The sequence below is a fragment of the Choloepus didactylus genome, chromosome 10 (genome assembly GCF_015220235.1).
Source record: "Choloepus didactylus isolate mChoDid1 chromosome 10, mChoDid1.pri, whole genome shotgun sequence".
Lineage (NCBI taxonomy): Eukaryota > Metazoa > Chordata > Mammalia > Pilosa > Megalonychidae > Choloepus > Choloepus didactylus.
This window is the reverse complement of record NC_051316.1, coordinates 54,666,477-54,692,848: the sequence shown is the minus strand read 5'-3', so window position 1 is coordinate 54,692,848 and position 26,372 is coordinate 54,666,477. Positions and strand designations below refer to the sequence as shown.

General features: G+C 35.7%; 1 protein-coding gene across 2 annotated transcripts in view; it reads right to left on the bottom strand.

Annotated features, from left to right (window-relative positions):
* Positions 1–26,372, bottom strand: part of UHRF2 (ubiquitin like with PHD and ring finger domains 2) — a 109,774-nt gene that overhangs the window by 3,955 nt on the left and 79,447 nt on the right. The window contains exons 6-14 of one of the 2 annotated variants that reach the window (XM_037797123.1): positions 20,200–20,386; positions 19,313–19,436; positions 18,983–19,090; positions 14,148–14,252; positions 8,249–8,355; positions 4,827–4,989; positions 3,302–3,442; positions 1,675–1,771; positions 1,197–1,351 (exon numbers count right to left, since the gene is read on the bottom strand). In XM_037797123.1, the coding sequence (XP_037653051.1) occupies positions 1,197–1,351; positions 1,675–1,771; positions 3,302–3,442; positions 4,827–4,989; positions 8,249–8,355; positions 14,148–14,252; positions 18,983–19,090; positions 19,313–19,436; positions 20,200–20,386 (1,187 nt within the window). Of the gene's footprint in view, positions 1–1,196; positions 1,352–1,674; positions 1,772–3,301; positions 3,443–4,826; positions 4,990–8,248; positions 8,356–14,147; positions 14,253–18,982; positions 19,091–19,312; positions 19,437–20,199; positions 20,387–26,372 lie in introns of those variants that run through there. The other variant, XR_005210613.1, reaches the window with a different exon arrangement.

Below are 26,372 nucleotides of genomic sequence, written 5' to 3'. Positions count from 1 at the left end.
CTGGAAGAGTTTTCCTTAATATAATAATGCTGAATATTTCTCAAACAAAAAACACCATGATATTCACTAGAAAACCTCTGTAAGAGTTCTCTTTAAATCAAGATAGGATGCACACATAGATCATTAACCCCATTTCAGACATATGAGAAGTTCTTGCTAATGCAATAAGAGGAACAAATGGAACAATGGAAAGAAGAAATTATTAAGAAATGACAAGATGGAATTCCAAGAGAGGCTACTAGAGCTCACCAATAACTGCACATCAGAACACTTTGGAGGGAAAGAAAACAGAAAAGTAACTGCCTTACATATGAAAAGGAGTTAACATTAAAACAGAGGATTCAAATTTATAAGCAAAATTGAAGTCACAGTATTTATAAATGAGTAACAAATGAACAGACAATACATATCTGAAATACCCCACTCTTGGGATTTGAAAAAGAGATTTTTGCAAAATGCAGTTCACTACAAAATCCATAGTTAACCTTATGATTCCTTTTCATTTTAAAATTTTATGATTACCAAAATATGGAAAATTCAAATACTTAAAACAAATCAACTCTGGGTAGTTTTACCCCTAAGTTGAATGCACAGGTTTTGAAACTACTGAATTGCATAAGACTTATGCTATCAAGTCACTGTGAAGTATAAGAAAAACCTTCCTGACAAGTTAGATTAAGCTGAGTGTGTTCCATGACTAAAAATCCTTCCTGTGAACTTCAATGTAAAATTATTAAGCGCAGGCATAAAGAAGTAAAAAACCAACATATAAGAGGTCTAAACTCATTTTAAAAGCATTCAGTATTGCCTCAGATTATTTCTGAAAGGAGGTGGCTGTAGATGAGAAGAATGGAGAGAAGGATCAAGTTTTTTTTCCCCTTCTTTCTCCTGTATAGTCTTCATTCAGTTTTCCCCATAGTAACATCTTACAAAACTGTCATATTATATCATAACCAAAAAATAACATCAATGAAGCCAAGAACACTTCCATTACAAAGATTCCTCTTGCTGTCCTTTTAGAGCCACTCCCATCTCCTTCATCCATCACCCCCCTTTCTTGATTCCTGACAATCACTAATTTGTTTTCCATTTCAGATCAAGTTCTGGCTAACATGAAAAATCACACTTCATAAGGAAATTATTTTTCACCATTTCTAAATACTAGAGCATTATTATTTTAAAAAATCTTTACATACTGGTCCTTCCACAAGAGATGCAAGCACTTCATCCCATAGCTTCTGGTTCTGATGATCTTCTCTTATTAGATGTTGTTGTTGAGGGGTTAATTGGAAAGCCTCAACTGCTTCCCCTGAATCTGCTTTGAACATTTTTGAGGCAGTTGGACACTCATCTAGATTAAAAGAATACACACCAGCAGACTTACAAGTGGTTCTAAGTAGAACTATGAGGCAAAAAAACTCAACTGTCACCAGTAATGTTTAATAGGAAAATACATTGCATTAAGCAGCATCTAACTACCTCCAGACTTTAGGATATCATGTCTGCTGCTGTTTTGGCTCTGAAACTATTAAATTATACCAGAAGATTCTACCTCTCTCACCCCCAACTTCCTTGATTTTGCTTTTAGTTTATGATACTCTCATTTCATTTTCTTAATATATCTCTTTATTAGAAATTATATTAATAGGATTTGTGTTCTGCAATTATACCTACCACCCGGATCAGGCCTTTTCAAGGTTCCACAGGTCTCCTTCTTTGACTGTCCTTTAGTTTTCTTCCCTTCCTTATCTGAAGGATAACCTGCTGGATACTGATGGGGGGAAAAGTACAATGTAGATTTAAGCATCACAGTAAAGGTCCTGGTGAGAAATTTTTTAAGAAAAGTGAGAAGGAGGGTAGGGGGTGAGTGTCTACAATTTTCCCCAAACTAAAAGACTTTCTATACAGGAAACAGACATTTAAAGAACAAATAATTCACAATACAGAAGACTATTAAAATTTCAAATTCAGTGTAAAAACTTGTAGCTTTGACTCTAAAATGTCCCATTTTACCACACAGTGATTTTTTCAGGCCCCATAGCTTCAAATCTAAGAAATCAAAGGTAAATCTTCAGATCAAAGATAAGTCTTAAAGAGTTACAACCAAATGGTTTGAAAAGTTTGAGGAAGAGAAGGAAAGTAGAACCTAGATAAGAAGGTAAGTGAAAATCAACCACAGAGCACAACAGTGGATAATCTAATAGATGGGATTATACTAATTTTTGGAGCTAACTTATTACGAAATTGATTACCGAATTCTCTACTAGCTAAAGGTTAGACTTTAAAGAACAAATTCCATCTATTAACCTTATATTTCTACCTATTTTTTTTTTGCATGCTTTGTGATAATGCTTGTATTTAAAGCTTCATATGTTTCGTAACGCTCTGCAGGATATAAGGATCTGAAAAATCTTTTGAAAATTGATTTAGCAGTATTTTAATATTTAGTGATAGAATGAATTATTTTGGTAGTTATTTTAGCAGCTGATAAGTCTAATAAACAACCAGTTCTATGAGTTTAAAAAGAAAACAAAAACAGAAACAGACTTGCACTAGAAGACACACACTCACCTGCCTGGGTGGTCAGACACTTGCCCATAGTTCAGCCCCTACACATGCAGTATGGGCAGAGCCAGGGGAAATAGCAAAGGTGGTAGATTTTATGGGAAGCACAACAATAGGGAAATTATGTGGGATGAATTCAAACCATGCTCTGAAGTCAGTGCCAGGGAAAAAGTCTAGGGTGTACAGGCAGTGAAGGGAGAATGCAGCCATAACATCCACTATGCACAGAAAATCAACAGTCTTATATGGTTAACAGCTAAGCATGAGAGAAAGAGGGAAAAAAGGCAAAGCAATAAAGGTGGTGACAGGGCAGGGAAGAAGCCTTGAGGGGGAAGAGAGAAAAGGGGTGAGGAAAAGTGAGAAGGGTAGAAAGCAGATCACTCTTTAAAAGCCACCTCCACCCTTCCCCTGCCAGAGATACACCCCTGGGCCCTCTAGGATGAACTTCCCTATGAAGGCCTGTGATACCTAAATTTATTCTTTTTTTTTCACACTTCCATATGGAAGTGAAAATATTTTACTTTTCATTGACAAACCCAGCGTTTCCCAAGCACAACCCTTGGTCCTAGGGCATGCTACCTTCTTTTCCTTCTGTATACTTGCATGATTGCCTTCCTCATCCCTTATAGTCTACTGACCAATTTTTATGGGGTACATCCAATGTTAAAGCATGCAGATAGTACAGATGTGTACATTTTAACGAACATACAAGTAGCCTAGACAAATGTAATCTAACCTGTAGACGTAAACATAATCTCCTGGACCGTTCTATTCCTTCTGAGGTCCAAGGAGCAGGTTCAACATCATCTCTTCTTAAAAGATAGCGCCAAACCAAGAATCCATGGCTTGATGAAATCTCTGGCCAGTATTTCACCACCTAAATCATAACATTTCAGTATCAGTTTGAGATTTAAAATTTAGACTTATTCAAAATGTCATTACAGTGATGTAAGTAAATTTGCCAGAACTAAATGTCACTTCAAAAGTTATTCACTTTGCTATGAGAGTGGAAAGTCAGACTATTCACTACAATATTGTTTTGACCTTATTTCCTATAAACATAATTCCCACACAAGTATGGACTGCTATAAATATGATGTACTATTACATGGCTATTCTTATTGATAGGCTTTTGTGTATTGGGTAGATAAAATAGTAAGAGAAGATACCCCATTTCCACCCCCCAAATCAACAGATGATTTTTACTGCATCTTTAAAATAATCACAAATAGGTTTGGCATCTTATTTCCATAGCTGAACAACTCTCAGATCTTATCCATCAGCCTGCTGAACTGTTCCTTTTTCAGAGACATAGATACCATCCCAAATTTTTCTGGGATATTGCTGTTTTTAACTGTTGCTTGCTAAATCAAAGCAGCTGAATTTGATACAAGTCCAATGTCATTTCTTTCAAGTATTAACTCATCTTTCTGGGCTTGAGATACTAAGCAAGTAATGGCTGACCTTATCTGAACCCTGTGGATATATTTTTTCATCCAAGAAATTTCAAATTTCAACATGAAACCCACTCTCCTAAATAATGATACTGAGGTGGCAGTGAGTATACACAGACCTCATCTTGTAACAGAAGCCCCATTTAACACCCTTGATCATGTTCTGTACATGACTACATATTGTGCAAACTGTAGCCGGTTCCTTCCTATTTTTCCACCATTTGTCAGACTAAAGCCCCTTCTCTTTTTCTTTCCAAGGGGACCGAGTTCTAAATTGCTGTGACTGAAGTCCCTCCACAGGGTTCCTCTGGGGCCTTTCACAATAGCTGTGTGTCCCTTCATTACATTATCAACATTGTTTGGAATGCTGACAGTCTGACTGATGAGAATGGTCTTTATTCTTGCAAGAGATGTGGCAAGGTGATGCCCCATTTTTAAACAAAGAATGCAAATTATTTTTAATATTAAAATGTGTTCTACTTTAAAAATCTATGTGAATTAAAATCATTCTGAAAAGATACACCTATAATGGCAAGTTATGAAAATGGCATTATAATACAGAATATACTTGCAGAAATCTTAACCCAAAATGTAAGGAGCCCAAAGGGACTTTATATAAGCTTTAAAAGAAAAGTACCAAAGTTAAGAGCTCACTTTATACATCAGTTTCATTTCCAAAAGAAGGAGAAATGCGAATTAAGATGGCCTACTCTTTCCTCCAGCCCACCCATGGTAGTTTCCCTGTGGCAACCCTGTCTTGAAAGCGCAGGAAGAATGACTAACAAGATGTCATGCCAGATAGAGCACCTTATAAATGCCATCATATCTGTTGCCTTCTTCAGGAGCATATTTGCTGATCTTCCTCCCTTTAAAACTGCGTATCACTCTGACTGGCTTACCAGCTCTCCAATTCCGAGACTCTGCTCCAATTTTATCATCCAATGGAGCATCACAGTTTAGGGCCAATGCCCTAAAAAATAAAACAAAGTTTTTATACCAGATAACTGTACTTCAAGAATATAATCACATCGTTAGCTCAATTAAAAGGTGAATTATGCCTTACCTGATGGTTAAGATTCTATGATTCTTTCCATATTATTCCAGATAATAGAATTATGCTTTCCCCCACCAGCAGAGAAGACAAATCAGTTTTCTGATGTCATCCCCAAGCCAGGGGATTGGTTTTCAATAGCCTGTAGGGTTCTTCTGAAAGCAACAACATCTGTGCCACGCATAATAGAAAACAACTAGAAATACATGGAATTTTCTTTAAATAACGTTTATTGAGGGTAGGGAGAATATTGGAAAACTACAGCAAGTGATTTTAATAGGTTATTTTTGATAGGGGAGCAAGTTAAAGTACTGGAATAATGTAGAAAGAAATCCAAAAAAGAAATGTCAAGTAGGTATAAATGACCTTTCTAGATCTACTGTCCATGTTCCAGACAATAAAGACTCCTTAAGAGTTTAGAAGCTATCAAATTTAAGTTTAATATGAGAACATCCTTAAAGGACTTCAGCAAAAAGATCAATTTAAATAAAACGGAAGCATCAAAATACCCATGCATGATAATAAAGATCTTTGGCTGTTTGAGATCCCTACATTTTTATGATACCAGCCAAAGTGGAACACCAAGCTGAAAGTAGAATCTGACTTGGATGAAACTTCCTTAGTGTGTGTACTCGTTTAGTAGTAATTAATCAGTGTGCTTGTTAGATTTTAGAAGACCTTTCTTAGGAGAACTTACTCCTACCAAAGAAACTAGAATCTGTTTAAGTTATTAGTATTTTCCCCTCTAAGACATCTACTTCCTAATTTAAGTGAAAAGAAAACATTGAGAACATGTTATGGTTAAAAAAAAAAAAAAGTATAGTCAATCGGTTAAATCAGATTATGATACAAAATATTTTTTCAGAGTATAGATCATTTTATGCAGGCGCAAATAAAAAAAAAATAGGCCTTAAGACTATTTAACTAACCACCTCTTGACCAGTTATATTTTTAAAATACATAAACTTAGGAAGTGTTTTGTTTTTAAAAATAACTTTTATAGCTGTGGTTAATGAATTATGGCTTACTAAATTATCTATTTTATCTCAAAGGGAGATGTGTTAAAACTTTGGAAGGTAAAAGAAAATATTAACCCCATTATGAGTATTAAGTCTTTTTAACAGAATGCCTACTGAGATAGACGTATTTCATCTTTATAAAGAGCTCAGGGTAATAAGTACTAGTTTCATGTCACTGAGTGAAATGCTTTAGTGCTTACAAGTACCTTCAGCCATAACGACTGCTACCACTAACTGGCACTGTCAACTCACTTTTGGCTTCAAATAAATATGAAGGCTGTTGAGGTATATGAAAGGAGTCCAAGAGCATGAGACTAGGTAAAACAGCAGTAAGGCTCTTCCATTATTCTATCCGCAGCTCAACCAATCGGTTGCCTGTAACTGCCCTGGATAAAGATTGGACAGGTTATCTTGCTCCCCTCTTCAGCTTCTTAAAGTAGAAGAGCTGGGAAGAAATAGGAATAGACTTCTCAGAAGCAAGAAGCAGGTGTCAAACAACCTCTTAGCAGAGAAGTAAAAATGAATTGGGCCATACACTACTTGGAAAGAATATACTATGGGTCAGAGCCTTTTACTTCAGTATTTATGTTAGTAAAACCTTTTGCCCAAGGGATCTTACAATCACAAGACACATTTACAGTTTAATGTACAAATTGACTGGACATTAAGATCTTTATCATAATTCACTCCTAAATAGTTCTGAGGTAACATTTCATTTGCACTACCTTTCCTTTAATAGCAAATATTTTTCCTGCTTGTCAACTATTTTCTAATGAGATTTTAATATACAGTAAATGGGGACCACTTTATTAGATTGTTTAAAAACTGAAAAAGAACCTACTATGTACTTTACAAGTGCAGATTAGTTACAAAAGAAGTTTCATTCAAGCAAAATAATCTATTATTAAACGGGAAATATAATTTTCAGATTTTACAACTGAAAAAAGTCATTTTCCAAATTAAAGACACATTTTAACTGACAAAAACACATCAAAACATTTCTAGATCCTCTTAAGATCATTCCTCTCAAAGAGCAACTTTCTTGCTAGAAAAAAAAAAAAAAAAAAAATAGTAAAGGACTCCTGTCTCAGGAATTTTTTCACCAGCAAATCTGACCTGTCTCCTCTGCTGGTTCAGTAAAATAATCCTAGTGTCAGAAATAATATAGAAGGAAGACATGAAAACAAGAGAATTTACGCAACTTTGTATGCAATAAAGTTTTAAAGTCATACTGCTATATTCTTCACACAGTAATCAGAATCTAAGGCGGTATTAAATAATACTGAGTGATTCAGACTCAAAGGGAGTGAATAACTTGGTTTCTAAATCAATCCACAAAGTACCCTTAATAATCAGATATAAAATGCTTTTTTCAACTTTATGAAATGATTACAAAATTATTAGCATGACAAATTATAGTGTGGTGGTTGCTATCTGTTGATCTGGGTTACTTAATCTATTATTGGTATTAGCATGCATTTTTGAAATAAAGCATTTTCAAAGTTATGCAATGTTCTGCTATCATGGGAGCTGGAATGTCATTAATATTTCCATAGAATAAAGGTCAGCACAGTGGGCTCTTCTGTAATGTCAAGGGTATTTAGTTAGTAAAGGTCACTTTTGTATCTAAATCAATATTCTCTTTTATTAAGCTTCAGAAATCTTATTAGTTAGAAATCTTAAAAGCACCTTGAGTACAGATCTGATCAAGCTATTCAACATTTCACTAATGTATTCAAACGTCACATTAATGAGTTCCCTCAAAAAAAGAAGTTTGTTACTTTAAAAGCGATAAATCTGTGTTGAATAGAATGTTACTTTATCTCTGAACTGTGGTGTAGTAGATAGGCTCCCTTGTCCTCAATTTCATTAAAATGTGTAAGGTTCCTTTCCTTCAAAGGAGTCAACATATTTTCAAATGCACAGCACATGTTTTAAGTAAGACTGAGCATTATTCCATTTATAAAATAATGCTATGAAGAAATAAGGTAGGATGCTTACAAACAACTGCATAATCAGGTTTTAATTTTAGATCTTTAACTCAAAAGATTCTCTTCCGCAGTCTAAGTTACAAATAATAGTCCAATGTTCAAACTCTTATACAAAGCCCAAATTCTAAATAGTCAAGTTTATTTATAAACTCTAACAATAAAGAGTACCTGTTCATGTTTGTTAATGTTTGATCAGCTGACGGTGCACCAATTCTTTTATTACCAGCGAGATTTTTACCACCACTCCCAGTGTATGTGAATTCATCACCTCGATCCTGCAGGAGAAGATTTTCTGCATTAAGAAACTTTTCTTGTTTCAGAGGTAGAACATTTGCTTAGGATGCTATGAGTTGACAAGTTTTTTCTAAGTATTTATCAAAATAAGGTAGGATTCAAAGGTAATCTTGTGTGTGGTATATCTTCAATTTTATTACTTCATACAAAGCTTCCATTTTAAATTTATACTATCTAGCACCTCCAAACTTGTTTTTTCTCGTTTTATATATGTAGTCAAATAATCTATCTATTGTTACAAAATAAGACTTATGGGTTGAATTCCAAAAGGAGCCGAGAGGTCACTCTGGTGGGCACTCTTACGCACAATTTAGACAACCCTTTTTATGTTCTAAAGAATTGGGGTAGCTGGTAGTGGATACCTGAAACTATCAAACTACAACCCAAAACCCATGAATCTCAAAGACAACTGTATAAAAATGTAGCTTATGAGGGGTGACAATGGGATTGGGAAAGCCATAAGGACCACACTCCACTGTGTAGTTTATGGATGGATGAGTAGAAAAATAGAGGAAGGAAACAAACAAACAAACAGACAAAGGTACTCAGTGTTCTTTTTTACTTCAATTGCTCTTTTTCACTTTAATTATTATTCTTGTTATTTTTGTGTGTGTGCTAATGAAGGTGTCAGGGATTGATTTAGGTGATGAATGTACAACTATGTAATGGTACTGTGAACAATCGAAATGTACGATTTGTTTTGTATGACTGCATGGTATGTGAATATATCTCAATAAAATGAAGATAAAAAAAGATAATCAGCAATAAATGTTTGTCTTTCCAAGTTAAAATTCATAAACTCGACTTCTTCTGCATGAACCCATGGAAAAATTTAGATATATTCTTCTTTTAGAGGATGGTTCAGCAGTTTCTTACTTATCAAGATGAAGGAAATAATTGAGATATATTCACATGAAAGAGAATAAACATACCTGAATAAGAAACACAATGTTAAAAAAAAAAAAAAAAAAAAAAATAATTACGGGTTGAGAACGTTATGCTTCATTTAATTAAATGTTATCAATACTAAGCTTCTAGGTTCTTTATAAATAGTTCCACTTTCATATACTCCAAAACCAAATATCCAGCTGTAATTGACACCATAAATCTACTAAATCTCAAAATCCAAAGTTGACAATAATTTTTTATTTTTAAATAAAAAAAGGAATAATTCTTTGATTCTTTCAAAAATCTAAGTCAATATCTTCTTTTCTTGGTAATCTAATAATTTTTAGCAGTTTGTTTGAATTGGGATCCAACTAAGATCCTTGCCTTTTTTTAAAAAAAATTTTAATTAGAGAAGTTGTAGGTTTACAGAAAAATCATGTAAAAAACAGTGTTCCCATATATCTCCCTATTGTTGACACTCTGCATTAGTGTGGTACCTTTGTTACAAACGATGAAAGAAAATTAAAACTGTACTATTAACTACAGTCCATAGTTTATATTAGGTGAATTTCTGTCCCAAATACCATCATACTACTAATACTTTATATTATTGTCCATTTGTTATAATTCATGAAAGAACATATTAATATTTGTTCTATGAACTATAGTCCATCGTTTACATTAGGGTTCACTGTGTTATACATGCCTGTGTTTTATCTTATAATTTTTATTCTAGAAATGACCTAACAGTTCCCATTTTAACTACATTCACATATAATTCAGCGCTCTTAATTACACTCACAATAAAATGCTGCCATTGCCAGCATACATTGCCAAAATGATAGTCAACCTACATAGAAATCCTGTACAGATTAGCATTAACTCCCCATTGTCTACCCCCAGTCCAGCCCCTCTGTTTCAGACTAACTCTGATTCTCATATGAAAAAACAATCAGCCTAAACTTGTTATATCTTCTAGTTCATGATCCACTAAGTTGTGCCCCCATGAGGTAGTAGGCTAAGCAAGGCTGCTACTAGGGAAGAGCTTGCATAAAGAAGCTATATTTACAGAAGGAATGTGGTGCTGCCCCAGAACAATTTAACTTCCCATGTATTTCTCAATCGGTTTTCTTCTCCCAAATTGCTAAAGCAGCTGCCTGAGACAAGCTGGATGCTCCTATCATCACCCTTAACAGGTACTTACTACCAGCAAGATTTTTATTTTTACCACCACTCCCAGTGTATGTGAATTCATACAACTAGAAGATTTTCATCTCAATCTTTTCCTCAACCTCCCCTAAAGACTGGCATAAATCATCCTAAAGCCCAATTAAGATCATTAAAAATTTCCCAGAAACTCAAGTATTATTTCCTTAGCTTGACGTTCAAGGCTGTCTACAATACAGCCTCAATTTTTGCCAGCTTTTACTTCATAAAATACATGTCTGCATAACTGAGCATTACCAGTACTACTGATAATACCTACCTAGCACTCACTGTGTACATGGGGTTAGGCTAAGCATTTTACATATGATTAACTCATTTAATTGTCACACCAACTCTATGAAGCAGGTATTCTAAACCCTATTTTACTGATGAGGCAGAGGTTCAGTAACTCACCTAAGGTCAAACAGCTAGTCAGAGAGGGTCTAGGACACAAACCAGACAGTGTAGCTCCCGAGTTTCTCCTATCATTGAGCAAACTACTTCTTAGGACAACTGTAAGAGGCATATCTTCTTTGCGGGTCATTTCTCAATGAGATGACCCAAACACAAGGCAGTAAAACTAGTATTTGATTTCCAAGTTACTAGCTTAATATTAAGTAGTTTATCAGCAACTACTTCATTATGTCCATTCAAACAGAACAAAGATAATTGGCTCCATGAATGTTGTACCAAATAATTTTCTCTCGAATGAGAAAAGCTTATTAAGGTTTTCACCATCTATTCCCATAGATATTGCTTACCTACAATTAAAGAATGAAAAGGTTGAAAATGCTCGCAAAATCTGCTAATATCTAATTAAGTCTATGTGTTCTAGTCCTAAAATATTACCCTTTACACTATTTAACAGACTTAGAATTAATTACTTAAGACAAGTAATTAATAGCTCATCACTTTTTCTCCACAAATGTTTAAGATCTGATTAATAATTACATTCAAAAGATAGAAAAAAGGAAGCTAAAGTAACAACCCTGCCCCCAACTTGGTACTCATTTTTAGCTTTATAATTACATGTTTGAGGTTTCATATGTTTACGATGAGCTTCTGCTACAGCCAATATAATGTCTGAGTCCTTGTTATGTGTCCAAGACTGTTGCAAAGTCTTTAACATAAATTACCTCATTTATTATCAATATCTGTCACTCTGATGTAAAATGATACTATTTTTTCTATTTCACATATAGGGAAACTGAGATTTACTGGAGTTAAATAATTTGGCCAAGGTCATAGATGCAGCAAATGACAGATCCGAAAACATACTACTGACCAGCTGCTAATAAATGTTAAAGAGACTTCACTTCCAATTGGCTGCCTTTATTGTAGTGACTTAAAAACATTTTAAATGCTGATTGTAAAATTAGCTTAAAATCCTTTGAATTTCTCACCAGATACTTAAAAATATCACTTCAAAACATCACTGCTAAAAGAGTACTCAAAGGATTAGCCTTAATATTTCCATTTTCAGTTTCCTTGGCCATGTTAATATAAATGTACTGACAAATTTGCCTTTCAGAAAGATGGTAAGCTTTTCCACTTTTGTCTGAAAACATACTATATCTTGAGGCTCCCTATAGCTACTCTAATTCATCATTATAGCATTCAATGAAAGCAAGTAAATAAGGAATTACTAATTACTAAGGAGGAAAATAGGGAGACATTTAATTAGGATATAAAAATGCAATTCAAATTTTGATGTGAGCCAAGTATCTTTAAAATCCCGTTACAAAAAAGCCTTGATATAAAAAAATATCCAAATAAATTGCAATTTTCATTAGTAAGTGATTTCTCCTCTGGACTGAACCATTTAAAAACAAATATTACCTGAAACGACAAATATACTTGTGAACTCAGCCCCAGATGGAACTTTGTAAAATCCTATTGTTGAAATGAAGAATTTGGTTTTATCTGATGGACTACATACACACTGAGGGAAACGGAATGATTGATTATATACAGGTATTCCTATTAATTATAAATGAATAAATTTACCATTTGGTTCTAGAATATAACTAATTCAGCAGGCACTTTGTCATTAACCCTATTTCCTATAAGAATATATGCACACTGAACTTTTCCTTATTAAGCTTAGTAGTTAAGAATGAAATATAAATGGAATACAAATAGAATCTATCACTTCTGAGATTTCTCTCTTTGGGTGTTTTCTCTCTCGCTCTGACCACTTGCCTTTTCAATAAATGACGCTGGAGCAACCAGACATGCACAGACCAAAAAAAAGAATCTCAACCACTCTCACACCCTATATGTAAAATAACTCAAAATGGATCACAGACTTAAATGTAAAATGTAAAACGATAAAGCTGTTGAAAATAGAAAAACAGAAAAACCTTTGGCAACTAGGGTTCAGCAAATCTGACTCTGGTGTCAAGTCTACACACCTCAGACTTCACACCAAACCATGACCCATAAAAGAAAACAATGATAAAATTAACTTCATCAAAACTAAAAATTTTTGCTCTATGAAAGAACCTGTTAAAAGGATGAAAAGACAAGCTACAAGCTGGGAGAAAATACCTGCAAACTACATATCTGATAAACAGTAAACAACAAACACAACCCAATTAGAAAATTGGCAAAAGAGCTGAAGAGATATAACACCAAAGAGGCTACACAGATGACAAATAATCACATGAAAGATGTTTAGCATCATTAGACGTTAGGAAAATACCATGAGATTACACTACACACCTATCAGAATGACTATGATAAAAAAAATAGTGACAACACTAAATCCTGGTAAAGCTGTGCTTTACTCAAAAATTGCTGATAGGACTGCAAAATGTTAAGGCCACTCTGGAAAACAGTTTGGCAGTTTCTTAAACTAAACATACAACTACCATATGACCCAGCAACCGCAATCCTGGGCATTTATGTCAGGGAAATGAAGACAAATGTTCACACAAAAAACCTGCTCAAGAATGTTTATAGCAGCTTTATTCATAACAGCCCCAAATTGGAAACAACCAAGATGTCTTTCAAGAGGGGAATGGTTAAACATATGAGGTACACCCATATTCTGGATTACTACTAAACAATAAAAAGGAATGAACAATTGATTCACATAACAATCCCCAGAGAATTATGCTGAATGAAAAAGCCAATTCCAAAGGTTACATACTGTATGATTCCATTTAAAAAAATTGTTGAAATGACAAAATTATAGGGTAGGGGCAGGAGGAAAGTGGATGTGTCTATAAAAGAGCAACCTGAGGGATCCCTGTGATAGAAATATTCAGTATTTTGGCTGTACGAATGTCAATATCCTGGTTGTGATATTGCACTATATTTTTGTAAGATGTGACATGGGGGGAACTTGGTAAAGAGTAGAGGGCATCTCTCAGTATTACTGCTTACAGTTACATGTAAATCTATAATTACCTCCAAATAAAAAGCTTTAAAAAAAACTCTATAGAGAATGTATTTTCATTGTAATAACCAGTTACAAAATGTATATATAAATCAATACATGTAAAGACTAAAGACTGCCAATTGATTTAACTTTATCACTTGTAGAAAACTGACCACTTCAACCTAAAAGTTACACTGAAAAGAAATAGGATTTGACGTATCCTAGACAAAGTTTCTGTAGTTTACTAGATGATCATGACAGATTCTAAAGAACAACTGCTGTATCATGACTTACTACTTCATCCGCAAATCCACCAGCCAGGACGAGAGAATAAGCTCCATCATTACTTCGACCATGAATTCCACCAACATGGGGCCTATGGACACCTGCTTCGCTCACCTATAACATAAATAAAAAGAATCTCACAATACCTCTGAATAGTTAGTTAAGTTACAGTTACAAAGAGCTTTCACATATATTATTGGAGTCTAAAACCTCCTAAACAAGAAGTGAGTCTCACCTAGAGCTCTATGTTTTGCTCTCATTTTAGTCCTTCTCAGGTACCGAGCTAATAACGACTAAAACTGCTGTGCCTACAATTCTGAGTTTCAAAGTAACTATTAAACATTCCTCATTTTATGTTTATTGCTCAACACTGCTAAAACAGGAACTAAACTTATCACTGCTCCAGATTTCTACCCCCTTCCTAGTCCTCCTTTTTTGAATATGGCACAATGCAGGAGTTATTTTACATTCATTCTTCTTCCTTATTTCACAAATCAATTTGGTCACAAGTACTGCTGATTCTATCTCCTAAATCTTTCAATTCCATCTTTTCTATCTCTACTGCTACAATATTAGTTTGAGCCATCAACTTACAGTAGACCTTTCTTCACTGCCTCCAGTTTTGCTTCTTCAAACTTATTCATCACAAACAGAGTGATCCTTTTAAGAAGAACTCTACTTTTCATTTTAACTGCTTAAAACATATCAAATGGTCCTATATTATCAAGGCCAAGCTAAGTATTCCATATTACCCTCTCGGTGAAACAATAGTCACTGAGAAAGATACTGTAATTCATGTTTGTTATACAACTGTTCTTAGCAGAGAAAGGAGAGCTGAAACCTAAGTGTGAATAGCAGGCTAGGGGAAACAGGACATTTTAGAAGTCAACAAGAAGCTGATTAGAAGTCAACAAGAACCTGGCAAGGCTTAGTACTTCAGGTGAATATTGGGCCATGGGATAAAGCAAAAAGAAAAGGTGGTGGTAGTGGTAGTAGTTTGACTTTGTATAATGAATTGTTAAAATGCCATGTACCTACCCCAAGTCCATTCAGTCAAGGGACTGCCCCTCTCCCACACCTGAAGAGGTTTGCATAGCTGAAAACAGGGGAATTAAGTAAGTCTCTATAGTGAATGTTGATTCACCCTCTCACTGGGTTCCCCAAATAATCACAGCAGGGCCCACCACTCAAGCAAGGTTTCTCTGTAAGGAAATTGATTTGTCCTTCAGATTAGTCTTCCCAGGGAAGAGCTGTCTCACCCCTTATCTCAAGTGAAATAATACAAAGTGAAAAAAAGAAAATCAAGACAAAAATGTTAACCTCAGATACCATATCCAAATAAGAATCTAACCTAAGAATAAGAGGCTACTAGAAGAAACAGAGGTCTTGAAAATAAAAAAAAAAAATTATAATGCAGGATTAGTAGAAGATTTCAGAGATACAGAATAAAAACGAAAGGAAAATTAGAGGCCCAGTACAAAAGTTTCAAAAACTGGACAATCAGAGCTTCAGAACAAAAAAGAGAAAAAAAAGGATGAAATAAGGAAAACTTCTCAAAGCTGAAGGACCTCAACACCCAGATTATAAAGGGTATAAACTGTATCTGGCTCCTAAATGAAAAGAGACCACCCAAGTATCATCATTTCAGTTGTTGTCCCCACATGTGCATCATCTGTTTTTGTTTTTTTTTTCCCTCTACTAGATCATTCCTACCATAAAACATGCTATAACAACTCTCCAAAAACAAATAAACAACAAAAAGCATCAACCTCTCTGTCACTGCGAGAAAACCTAAGATCTTTCTATAATTTCTGTCTCTAAATCCACTCCACTCCCTTAAATATATTTCTATCACGTACTCAACCCCACCGCTGTACTAAAACTATTCGTTCAAGTTATCAATGACCTTTATGTAGTTAAATCCAATGGTCCCTTTTTGGTGGGTATCTTACTTGATTTCTCAACAGTTCCTGACAGTTAATCATGTTCTTTTTTTGAAATACATCCTTCCCTTGGCTTTTTTGATAACTCTTCTGGTTTTCTTCCTAACACACAGCTATTCCTTCTCAGTGTCTTTTGCTTGTTTTTCCTAATCAGCCCCAACTCACTGGAGTGTCCCAAGGTTCGTGCTTCAGGCCTCTTCTGTTTATACTCACTCCCTGGGTGATCTTATCTGGTCTCATGGCTTTAGATACAAGCCCTTGCCACACATTGACTACTCTAAATGTGTATCTTCTATCAGACTCCTCTTCTGAATTCTAGACTTATTTACCCGAAAGTCTACTCTATCTCTCCACTTAGATCTATTAGTGGCATCTCAAACTTAACCTGTGATTCCCCACCTCACCAATCTTGGTAAAATACATATATTATTCCAAATCTTTCCCACTTCCTAAATGGCAACCCCATCCTTCTAGTTGCTCAGGCCAACAACCTCACAATCAGCTTTGATTTTCCTGATTCATATATCACATACCCAGTCCATCAGTAAATCCTGTAGGCCCTACCTTCAGAATATTTCTAGAATACGTCACATCTTAATACCACTGCTTCCTGGTCTGAGACACCATTTTCTTTTGCTTCGTTGTTATGAGATCCTCATAAGTGATTTTTCTAATTCTGATCTTGCAGCCTACTGTCCATTTAGGAGGTCACAGTTATCCTCAAAACAGCCACCAGTGTAATCCTCAAAACCCTCCACTGGAACCTCATTTCATTCATAATAAAAGACTTAACCTGTATATTGTACCTCAATAAACCAGACTTAAAACAAAACAAACAAACAAAAAATTTACAATGAAAAGCTTTACAAAGTAGAAAGGTCCTATATGAGCTGGCCTCTATAGCCTTTTCGCATCATCTCCTCCTCACTCATTCCACTTTAGCCACACTGGCTTTCCTGATGCTCCTTAAGCACAGCAAGCATGCTTCCAACTCAACCCAGGGTTTTTGTACTTTCTAGCTCCTTTTCCTTACATTTACTTTTCCCAGCTAACTGCATTGCCTGATCCTTCATTTAGGTCTCTGCTTGAAGTCTACCTCATCCGTTTTAGGCCTTCTCTGTCCACCATATAAGAAAAACCACCAGTCCTGGCTTACTCTTCATTTTTCTCTATAGCTTTCCATCTTCTTGGCTGACTGCTTGAATTCTTGAATTCTCTTTTTAGAACTGAAGTTTCATGGGATTCAGTTTCATGAAAGCAGAGACTTTTTCTTCAATGCTGGAAACTCCTATACCTAAGCCAGTGCTATACAACAGTGGCTAATAAATAACCCTCACCAGGAACATCACCAAGTTTTGAAACACTGAGGATTAAGAAGATATCCTGAAAGTGTCCACCTACAAAGTATCAGGAAACAGACTGACACTGGTCTTCATCAACAAAAATGGAAATGAAAAGACAATGGAGAAATGCCTTCAAATTCGATAGAAAATAATTTCTCAAGGAGAAGTCCATACTCAATAAACTAAGTCAACTAAGAGAGGAGAATACTGCAATTTGAGGTATGCAAAGTTTTGAAGACACTTCCCATGTACCCTTTCTTGAGAAGCTTTGGTGGGAAAAGAGAATTACATGGTTGGAGCTCCAACCTAGGAAATGGTGATTAAGGTAAAGGCAAGGACAAAACTGGCAGGTCTAAAGAATGAGTTCATTTTAGAGCATAAGGCTGGAAAGCTTCAAAAGACTGTTCTCAAAGGGGGAAAAAAATAAGCACTAGATTTAACTGTTGTGGTTGACCACACTGAAAGCGCTTTCAGAGTTTGGGAATGAATTAGTGACAGGTATACAAAAAACTAAGCAAATAAAAAAGGCAATTAAAGACACACCAAGTGGCTTAGCTGGGAAAAACAGATTCACAGCCATAATAATGTAAACCTTGAATATTTACTCAGCCAAAATGATGATGCAATTATTGCAAGGATGGGTGGATACAAAGTGTGAATGTTAAACTACATGTTCACCTACCATAGGAGGTTAATAAAATTTAAAAATGAAGAGAAAAAAAGAAGCATAAACATATTTAGCAATGAAGCAAATTCAAAAGAAATAACTAAAACTTTAAAATAGTTGTCTCTGTAAAACAGAAAATTGGTTTAAGAAGTGGGGTTTTGTCTTTTTAAAAATAAATCCTATACTAGGTGTTGAAATTATAAAGTTATACATATGTCTTACATTATTTTAATTTTAAAACTGTAGCACCAGGGCTACTCAATATAAAATTAAAAGCCTTTTTTGTTTAAAGTTCAGAATCCTGAATTTCTTTAATTGGAAACTGTTTAACTCAAAAGATTTTCTTTTTCTTTCATGGTAACTCTTCATGATAATAAAATTAACTCTCTAAAGAAGGGAGTAATAAATATAACAGAGGCTTCTAGAGCTTCTTCAAGGGAAATGGGGAAGTAATTTTATTCCTCGATTAGCTGGCATTTACTTCTGCCCAATCTTAGCATTCATTCAGAAGTCACAAAGAAAACATCCAAAATGAGGGTTCTTAGAGTTCAAGGACACTAAATGAGAAGAAACTGCATGATTTAAAGAAAACATTTTAAATTTCATATATTAAATGCTTAGGAAAAAATTTTTTTAATTTTTTAAGTTAACTGTACCAAAGTAGTAAAATGAAGTTATTAAAGGCATAGCTGAAGCTTAATTCCGTAACTTATGTTCTATTAACTTGATGGGGAACAGTCTACCCAACCTGAAGTAAATATTTTATTCTATCAGTTGACTGCCATTGTTACTAATTAGGTTAGTCCATTATAATCAATAGATACTAGTACTGCTACAATTTGAACTACACCCAATATTTTCCCTTTCAACTAACCCAATTTTAAAACATACCTGAACTCTAAATCTCCAGGTTGATCCAACAGGAATCCCAGGAATAGGTCCATAATGATTAGAGGGAACAATAGTACATTCTCTGGTACGACCAACACAGGCCATTCCCTGCAAAGTCACAAAACAAGCTGTTTGAGAAACCACTGAAGTTTAAATTTAAAGAAAGCCCTTATTTCCCATAAAATGTGACTAGACAAGAAACCCAACTATTCATATAAATTATCATGATATTAATATATAACTATATTGTTTAATCTTTTATGCCACTACTATTATTGGTATTTAAACATTATGACTGGCTGCCAGGAAGAAAAGGAGAATTTCCTTTACCCTGCCCCAGTCTCTTCGGCTTTCAGTACAAGCTGATGGCATCTTTGCTTTCTTTTTGCTCATCTTAAGTCTTTCACCAGCCTTTACAACTTCACTGGAATCAGTTTTACAGGAAGGGCAATACCTTTAAAAAAAAAAACCAAAACAAAACAGAGAGAGAACAAAGGAACTTTAATAATACTGTATTAAAGCCAGTAACAGAATATGGCCATTCTAGGAACAAGTTTTAAGATGTAATAAAGAGCTTCTGCTGGCATTAACAGTATTGAACTTTCAAAATATCTACATGGCTAGGCTGGCCATAAAAGAAAAAAAATCTAGTCATTCTTTTAGAAACTTGAGAATAAGTAAACACTACAATAGATCATAGCAAGAGTATCTAGCCCAGTTGGGTATCAGGAAGGGCCATCCACAAAGGTTTCCAAGAGTAAGTCATATTAAATTGAAAAGCTGTAAGATGAATATCATCCTGAAGTTAAGCAAGGAAGAAAATGTTTCCAAGAAGACAATGCATCAAGTGTGAAAGCCGATTGGAATGAAAGAACACGGCTTATTCAAGGAGCTGAAAGATATTCCATCTATGCTAGGCCCAGCAAGGCAACATAAAACTTCTTCTGAAGCAAAAGAATAACAATCAGATTCGCAGTTTTGAAACAAACTCCATATTGGAGAAGGGACTGGAAGAGGACAAAAATGGAGCCAGAGAGCAATTCAGAGGTATTGCAATAATCAAATAAATGTATCAATACCAAGTAACCACTGGCTGTAACGTTTAGGTACTTTAATGCACCCTATGATAGTATCCTTAGAAATCATTTGTAGTAGTTTTAAATACATATTTCACATTCAATTCTTAACCTAACAAAGAAAACCCTGATAGTCATTACCAGTATTCCTCTTCTGGGATCTTATCCAAAGGTGGGTTCAGGCAGTAAATATGATAGGCCATATTACACTCATCACATAGAAGTTGCATGCTGGGTTCCTGTTTTCCACCACATATATGGCAGGAGCAAGAATGGCAATTCTTATCTGGGTCTCCACCACACAGGTTACATTCAGGGTCATTTTTCCCTGTTGAGACAAAATCATAATAAGCCCAGTTTTAATGTCACTTTTATAGCTATGAATCTTATAAAGAAAAAACCCATGGAAATAGCATACAAGCTTTCTTAATGAAAAGAAAGAAATCATAAGAAATAATGAAGTGAGGGACTTAAAGAATAAATGCCCAAGTCTCACCCCACACTTAAATAGAATTTCAGGGATGGGGCCCAGGAACATGCCAGTGAAAAATCTAATGCCCAGAAACCATGAGAATAATTTATACTTTTGCCTTAAAAAATATTTATATTGGTTAGACCCATAGTACCCAAAATGTGCACCAAAATACCCAGGCACGACAATGAACTCACTGTAGGATGTGCTGTAGGATATATTTCAAGGGAAACACAATGACATCCATCAGACACCATGTGAACTAAAATCATAAGTTGGTTTGAGTTTTAGAAATGGAATTGACAGGTGTTTCTTTTGACTTGCAGGTGCTATGAAAAAATTACTGAGACACTAAAGACTCAATGAACTGGAAAGTTTGGGGAACTAGGCAAGAACTTAGCAAGATGCCTAATTCCATTCAGACATACAAGTCAACACTTTGGGTCTATAACTTCTATTACACTAGGAGAAATCAACAAGTAACCATAATAAGGATAAGGAGAAATGAGCACACTATTAGTGAGAATTGCAAATCGAACATTTGGGTGGAATATACTAAGGGGGAGGGCTACTGGGAGTTAGCAAGGCTGTTCTGATTCCTCCACAAGTTATATGCCCAACCTACTCTTTTATCACTATAGAAGTGGCATTTTTAACTTTGTTGCTTACTTAATTTGCCAATTGTTCAGAACTCTGGCAAGCAAGAGGCAGCATGTATTGGCCTCCATCTAAACCTAAATACCTTTTGCCAAAGTGTTTCCCTTGAGGTTTTTAAATATACACAGACACACATTCAAAAAAGTTTTGGTATTACAAACACTGCTGTAAAACCAACATCAATCAAAAGCGAAAAAGTTAAGATGGGTTTTATGAAAAATAAGGTAAATTTACAAGGATTAATAAAGGTAGCTACATATATTAAGTTCAAAAGGAAATTGCAGAGGTGGGACAAGATGGCAGAGTGGTAAGGTGTGGAATCTAGTTACTCCTCTAGGGCAGCTGGTAAATAGCCAGAAATGTATGGAACAGCCATTCCAGGGAGTTCTGTGATTGCTCACACATCGTACACCAATGTGGAATGGGTGGAACTGCTGAGATTGCAGCAAAAAAACTAAGTTCCCCCAGCCAGGGGGCTGGCGCCCCTCACCCCCAGGCATGGCAGACTGTCTTGGAGGTAGCGCTGCAAGGGAGAAAGAAACAATCTGTGCCTTCTCGCCTCCATGGTTTCTGCGGAGAAATCTGCACATAGTCTTATCAAGCTTCCCTTGCATGTGATGGTCTGACAACCTTCGATATCTCACTCTCAGGGAAACTTCATATCCTCCTCCTGAGACCTGGGCCTCTCTGGACTGGGAAAATCTGATTGGGGAGGATCATATCTGGGGAGACACTCTCACAAAAAGGTTACATAGAGGCAGGGCAAGAACCAAAGAAACAAGAGGTGAAAAATTCTGATCAACCAAACAGAAGCTAGGTTAGAGGACTAGAATAAGTTGAACTGCACACCAAAGAACAGACAGAGAACAAAGCCAACCAACAAGAAAATCGTAGGTAAAAGAGGGAAAACAAATTCCAGAATAAACTAATCAAGAAAATCAGATGCCTAGATAGCTAAAAATAACAAGCCATACTAGGAAACACGAAAATATGGACCAGCCTAAGGAACAAACTAACACTACAACTGAGATACAGGAATTGAAACAACTAATTAAAGATGTTCAAACAAACATGTCAAATCAATTCAAAAATCAAACCAATGAGCTGGGGGAAGACATGGCAAAAAAGATGAAGGATATAAAGAAATTGGGTGAACATAAGGAGGAACTTGGAAGTCTGACAAAACAAAAAATGGCAGAACTTATGGGAATGAAAGGCACAACAGAACAGATGAAAAACACAATGGAGAATTACAACATCAGATTTGAAGAGGCAGAAGAAAGGATAAGTGAACTAGAAGACAGGGCATCTGTCATTCTACACACAAAGGAACAGATAGGGAAAAGAATGGAAAAATATGAGCAGGGTCTTAGGAAAATGAATGACAACAGGAAGTACAAGAACATAAATGTTATGGATGTCCCAGAAGGAAAAGAGAAGGGAAAAGGGGCAGAAAGAATAGCAGAAGAAATAATCACTGAAAATTTCCCATCTCTTATGAAAGACATTACAGATTCAAGAAGTGCAGCATACCCCAAACAGAATAGATTCCAATAAACCTACTCCAAGACCTACTGATCAGATTGCCCAAAGTCAAAGACAAAGAGAATTCTGAAAGCAGCAAGAGAACAGTGATCCATCACATATAAGGGAAGCTTGATAAGACTATGTACCGATTTCTCTACAGAAACCATGGAGGGGAGAAGGCAGTGGTATGATATATTTAAGATACTGAAAGAGAAAAACTGCCAGTCAAGAATTCTATAACCGGCAAAACCGTCTTTCAAAACTGAGGGGAAGATTAAAACCTTTTCAGACAGACAGACACAAATATATGGAGGCTAAAAGGAAATTGCAAAACATTTTTAAACAAAATTAAATGTGTCAGTATACAAAAATAAGGCATTATGACACTGGAAGCTATCTGGTATGACATACATTGCTAAAGTGTTAAAGTGAGTTTTCTAACAGTTTACTCTTGCTAGTGAATGGAAGATTATACAATTCTGTTTCCTTTACACTAAGAAAATTGTGAAAACATATAAACAATATGTAAATGCAATGGAAACAGAATAGACCCAAAATGTCAAAGGCAAATTTTGATTTTTAGTTTGGAGGGTGGTCTGATCAGTGGTATATTGGCTTTGGCCCTGAAATGGTTTCTTCTCATTTAACTTCAAAGGTGCAGCTAGGTCCTGATCATCATTAGGTGAAAAAGAGAAGAAGAAATACATACAAATAATCTGAGAGTGGGAAGGAGCAAAGAAAAACACAAGGAAAAACCCAGTCAATCTTTGTTTCTACTGTGTTTTATTGAGAATGAATAACTCACTTTAAACAGGTTTATTCATCATGTTACCTTTATTTCTAGGACACATGCCCACAAACAGCTACATAGAACATGCCTTAAAGGTTTTTTAATTCAAATCTAGATATGTAAGTATTGTATCTTTGAAAAATGAGAACGGCCTAGACTAGTAACATGGAACTCTAATTACTGATCTGTTAAAGGTCTTGTCTTGTTTTAATCTTGTGTAGACTGTGATTAGATTAAGAAGGAAGGATTGTGGGAAGATGGTGGCATGGGAAGCTCCAGGAATCACTGTTCTAACAAAACTACTAATGAACTGCCAGGAACTGCCTGAATCAATTATTTTGAAACTCTAGAGTCTGGTGGAACATCGTGCAACATCCAAGGAAGAGCTGGAGGAAGAGGCTAGTAAATTGTGGCAAACAATGGTGAATTTGACATTTAGTGTAGTGGCTACCATCCCTCATCCCTGTGACAGGCAACAGTCAGGTCTGCAGCCCCAGTGCTTGGTGCAGCTTACTGGTGCCAGGGTGGCATACAAAGACCCAGTACTCCCAAATCTGGGGTGTGTAGTCTGATCATTGATCACTGCTTTTGATCAACTATGTCAGATCACTGAGGATGGCTCTGAGGGTAGCCACTGTTCCAACCCCTCTCAGGCAAAAGTGGTGGAGGAATCTAAAAGATAGTACCCTTCCTCAAAACTACAGAAAACTGTTACAGGGCTGCAGAAACTGGGTGAATACCAAATCAAGAAAATGCAGCTTTAAAAACTAAATGAGAAATTCCTGGAGCCTTTGCTGGCCCCGTCCCTGTCCACTCTCCCCAGAGCTGCATGGAGCCAACCTGCACTTTCATTGTGGTTCCCTGGCCTTGTACCAGAATAACCACCATGTGCATACTAGGGTGCCATTCAATCCACAGGCAATCTGAAAGACTGACCTAGGAAACTCTTCTCATGCATGCCCTCCCAAAATTGGCCCTCTAGGCAGAAGCAGCTTTGGGACAGCCAAAGCAGTGTAAGAAACAAATGTCAAAGGAGCCCAGGGCAAAGGATTACCTCCTTTAAATCACACAACAGAGCACCCAGGTCTATTTCATAGAAAGTTGTGGGGTCATTCATATTCCTGTAAACAGAGGAATTCCTAAGGCCACCGCTAAGCACAAGGCCAGGAAAAGACACAGGTTCAGAAAAGACGAAGAGGACTGGCCTACACAGAGCCAATTTGCAGACAGTGAAAGATAACTTTTTTTTTGCATTGGTTTGTTTGGTTTTGTTAGTTCTTGGAACTCAAGGAAATCTCTTTAGTAACACTAGCTGGACACAAACTCAAGGAAAAGACAGCTCAGGGATTAAATCCTATAGTTGACACTTTAAAATATTAAAATGTACATTAAACAACAAAAGATTAACAGGACAAAGAAACAGGAAATGATGACCCATGCAAAGAAACAGAATAAAAATCCAGTAAACATCAATGGAGACAAGAATGTGGACATACAGGATAAAGTCCTAACAAAAACACTGGAGTCAAAGACCACAATAAATGAAGTAAAAAATTCCACAGAGGGTTTCAAAAGCAGAATAGAGCTGACAAAAGAAAGAATCAGTGAATTCAAAGATAAGATATTTGAAATGAGTCAGCTGAAGAGCAGAAAGAAAAAAGAATTTTAAAAAAGGGAATAGAGCCTAAGAGACCTGTGGAACAACATTAATTATACCAATACATATATTATGGGAGTGCCAGAAGCAGTAGAAAGAAAGGGGCAGGAGGAATTTTCAAAGAAATAATTGCAGGAAACTTCCCAAACATAGCAAAGGACATGACTATTCACATTCAAGAAGTCCAAGGAACCTCCCCAAAAGGATAAATTGAAAGAGAAACATGCCCAGACATACAGTAGTCAAACTGTTGAATGTTATGGACAAGGAGAGAGGTCCGAAAGCTGCAAAAGAAAAACAATGTTACATACAAGGGATTTCCAATAAGATTACCTTCAAGGAAATAACAAAGGTTAAAGTGTAAATAAATGAAGTAAAAAAAAAAAAAAATCAACAAAACCAAAAGTTAGTTCTTTGAAAAGATCAATAGAATCGACAACCCTTAGCTAGACTGACAAAGGAAAAAAGAAAGAGGAAGCAAATAACTAAAACCAGAAATGAAAGGGGGACAATCCTACCAAACCCACAGAGATAAAAGAGGATTAAAAGAGGATACTATAAACAACAGTACACTAATTTGATAACCTAGACGAAATGGACAAATTCCTAGAAACATACAAATTGTCTACACTGACTCAAGAAGAAATAGAAGATCTCAACAAACCAATGACTAGTGAAGAGACTACATCAGTCATCAATTGATTGAAAAGCCTAGGACCAGATGGCTTCATTGGCAAATTTTACTGAACATTCCAAGAAGAATTCACACCAATTCTTCTCAAACTCTTCCAAAAAATTGAGAGGAGGGAACACTCCCTAACTCATTCTTTAAGGCCAACATCACCCTCATACCAAAGCCAGATAAGATACCACAAGAAAAGAAAATTACAGGCCAATATCCCTTATGAATACAGATGCAAAAATTCTCAACAAAATACTAGCAAACTGAACCCAGTAACACATTAAAAGAAATTAACACCATGATCAACTGGGATTGACTCCAGGAATGCAAGGATGATTCAACATAAGAAGATCAATTAAAGTAATATTCCACATTAATAGAACAAAGGGAAAAATCCAAATGGTCATCTCAATTTACACAGAAAACGCATCTGACAAAACCCACCACCCCATCTTGATAAAAACACTTAGAAACAAGACAAGGATGCCTACCAACACCACTGTCATTCAACACTGTACTAGAAGTTCTA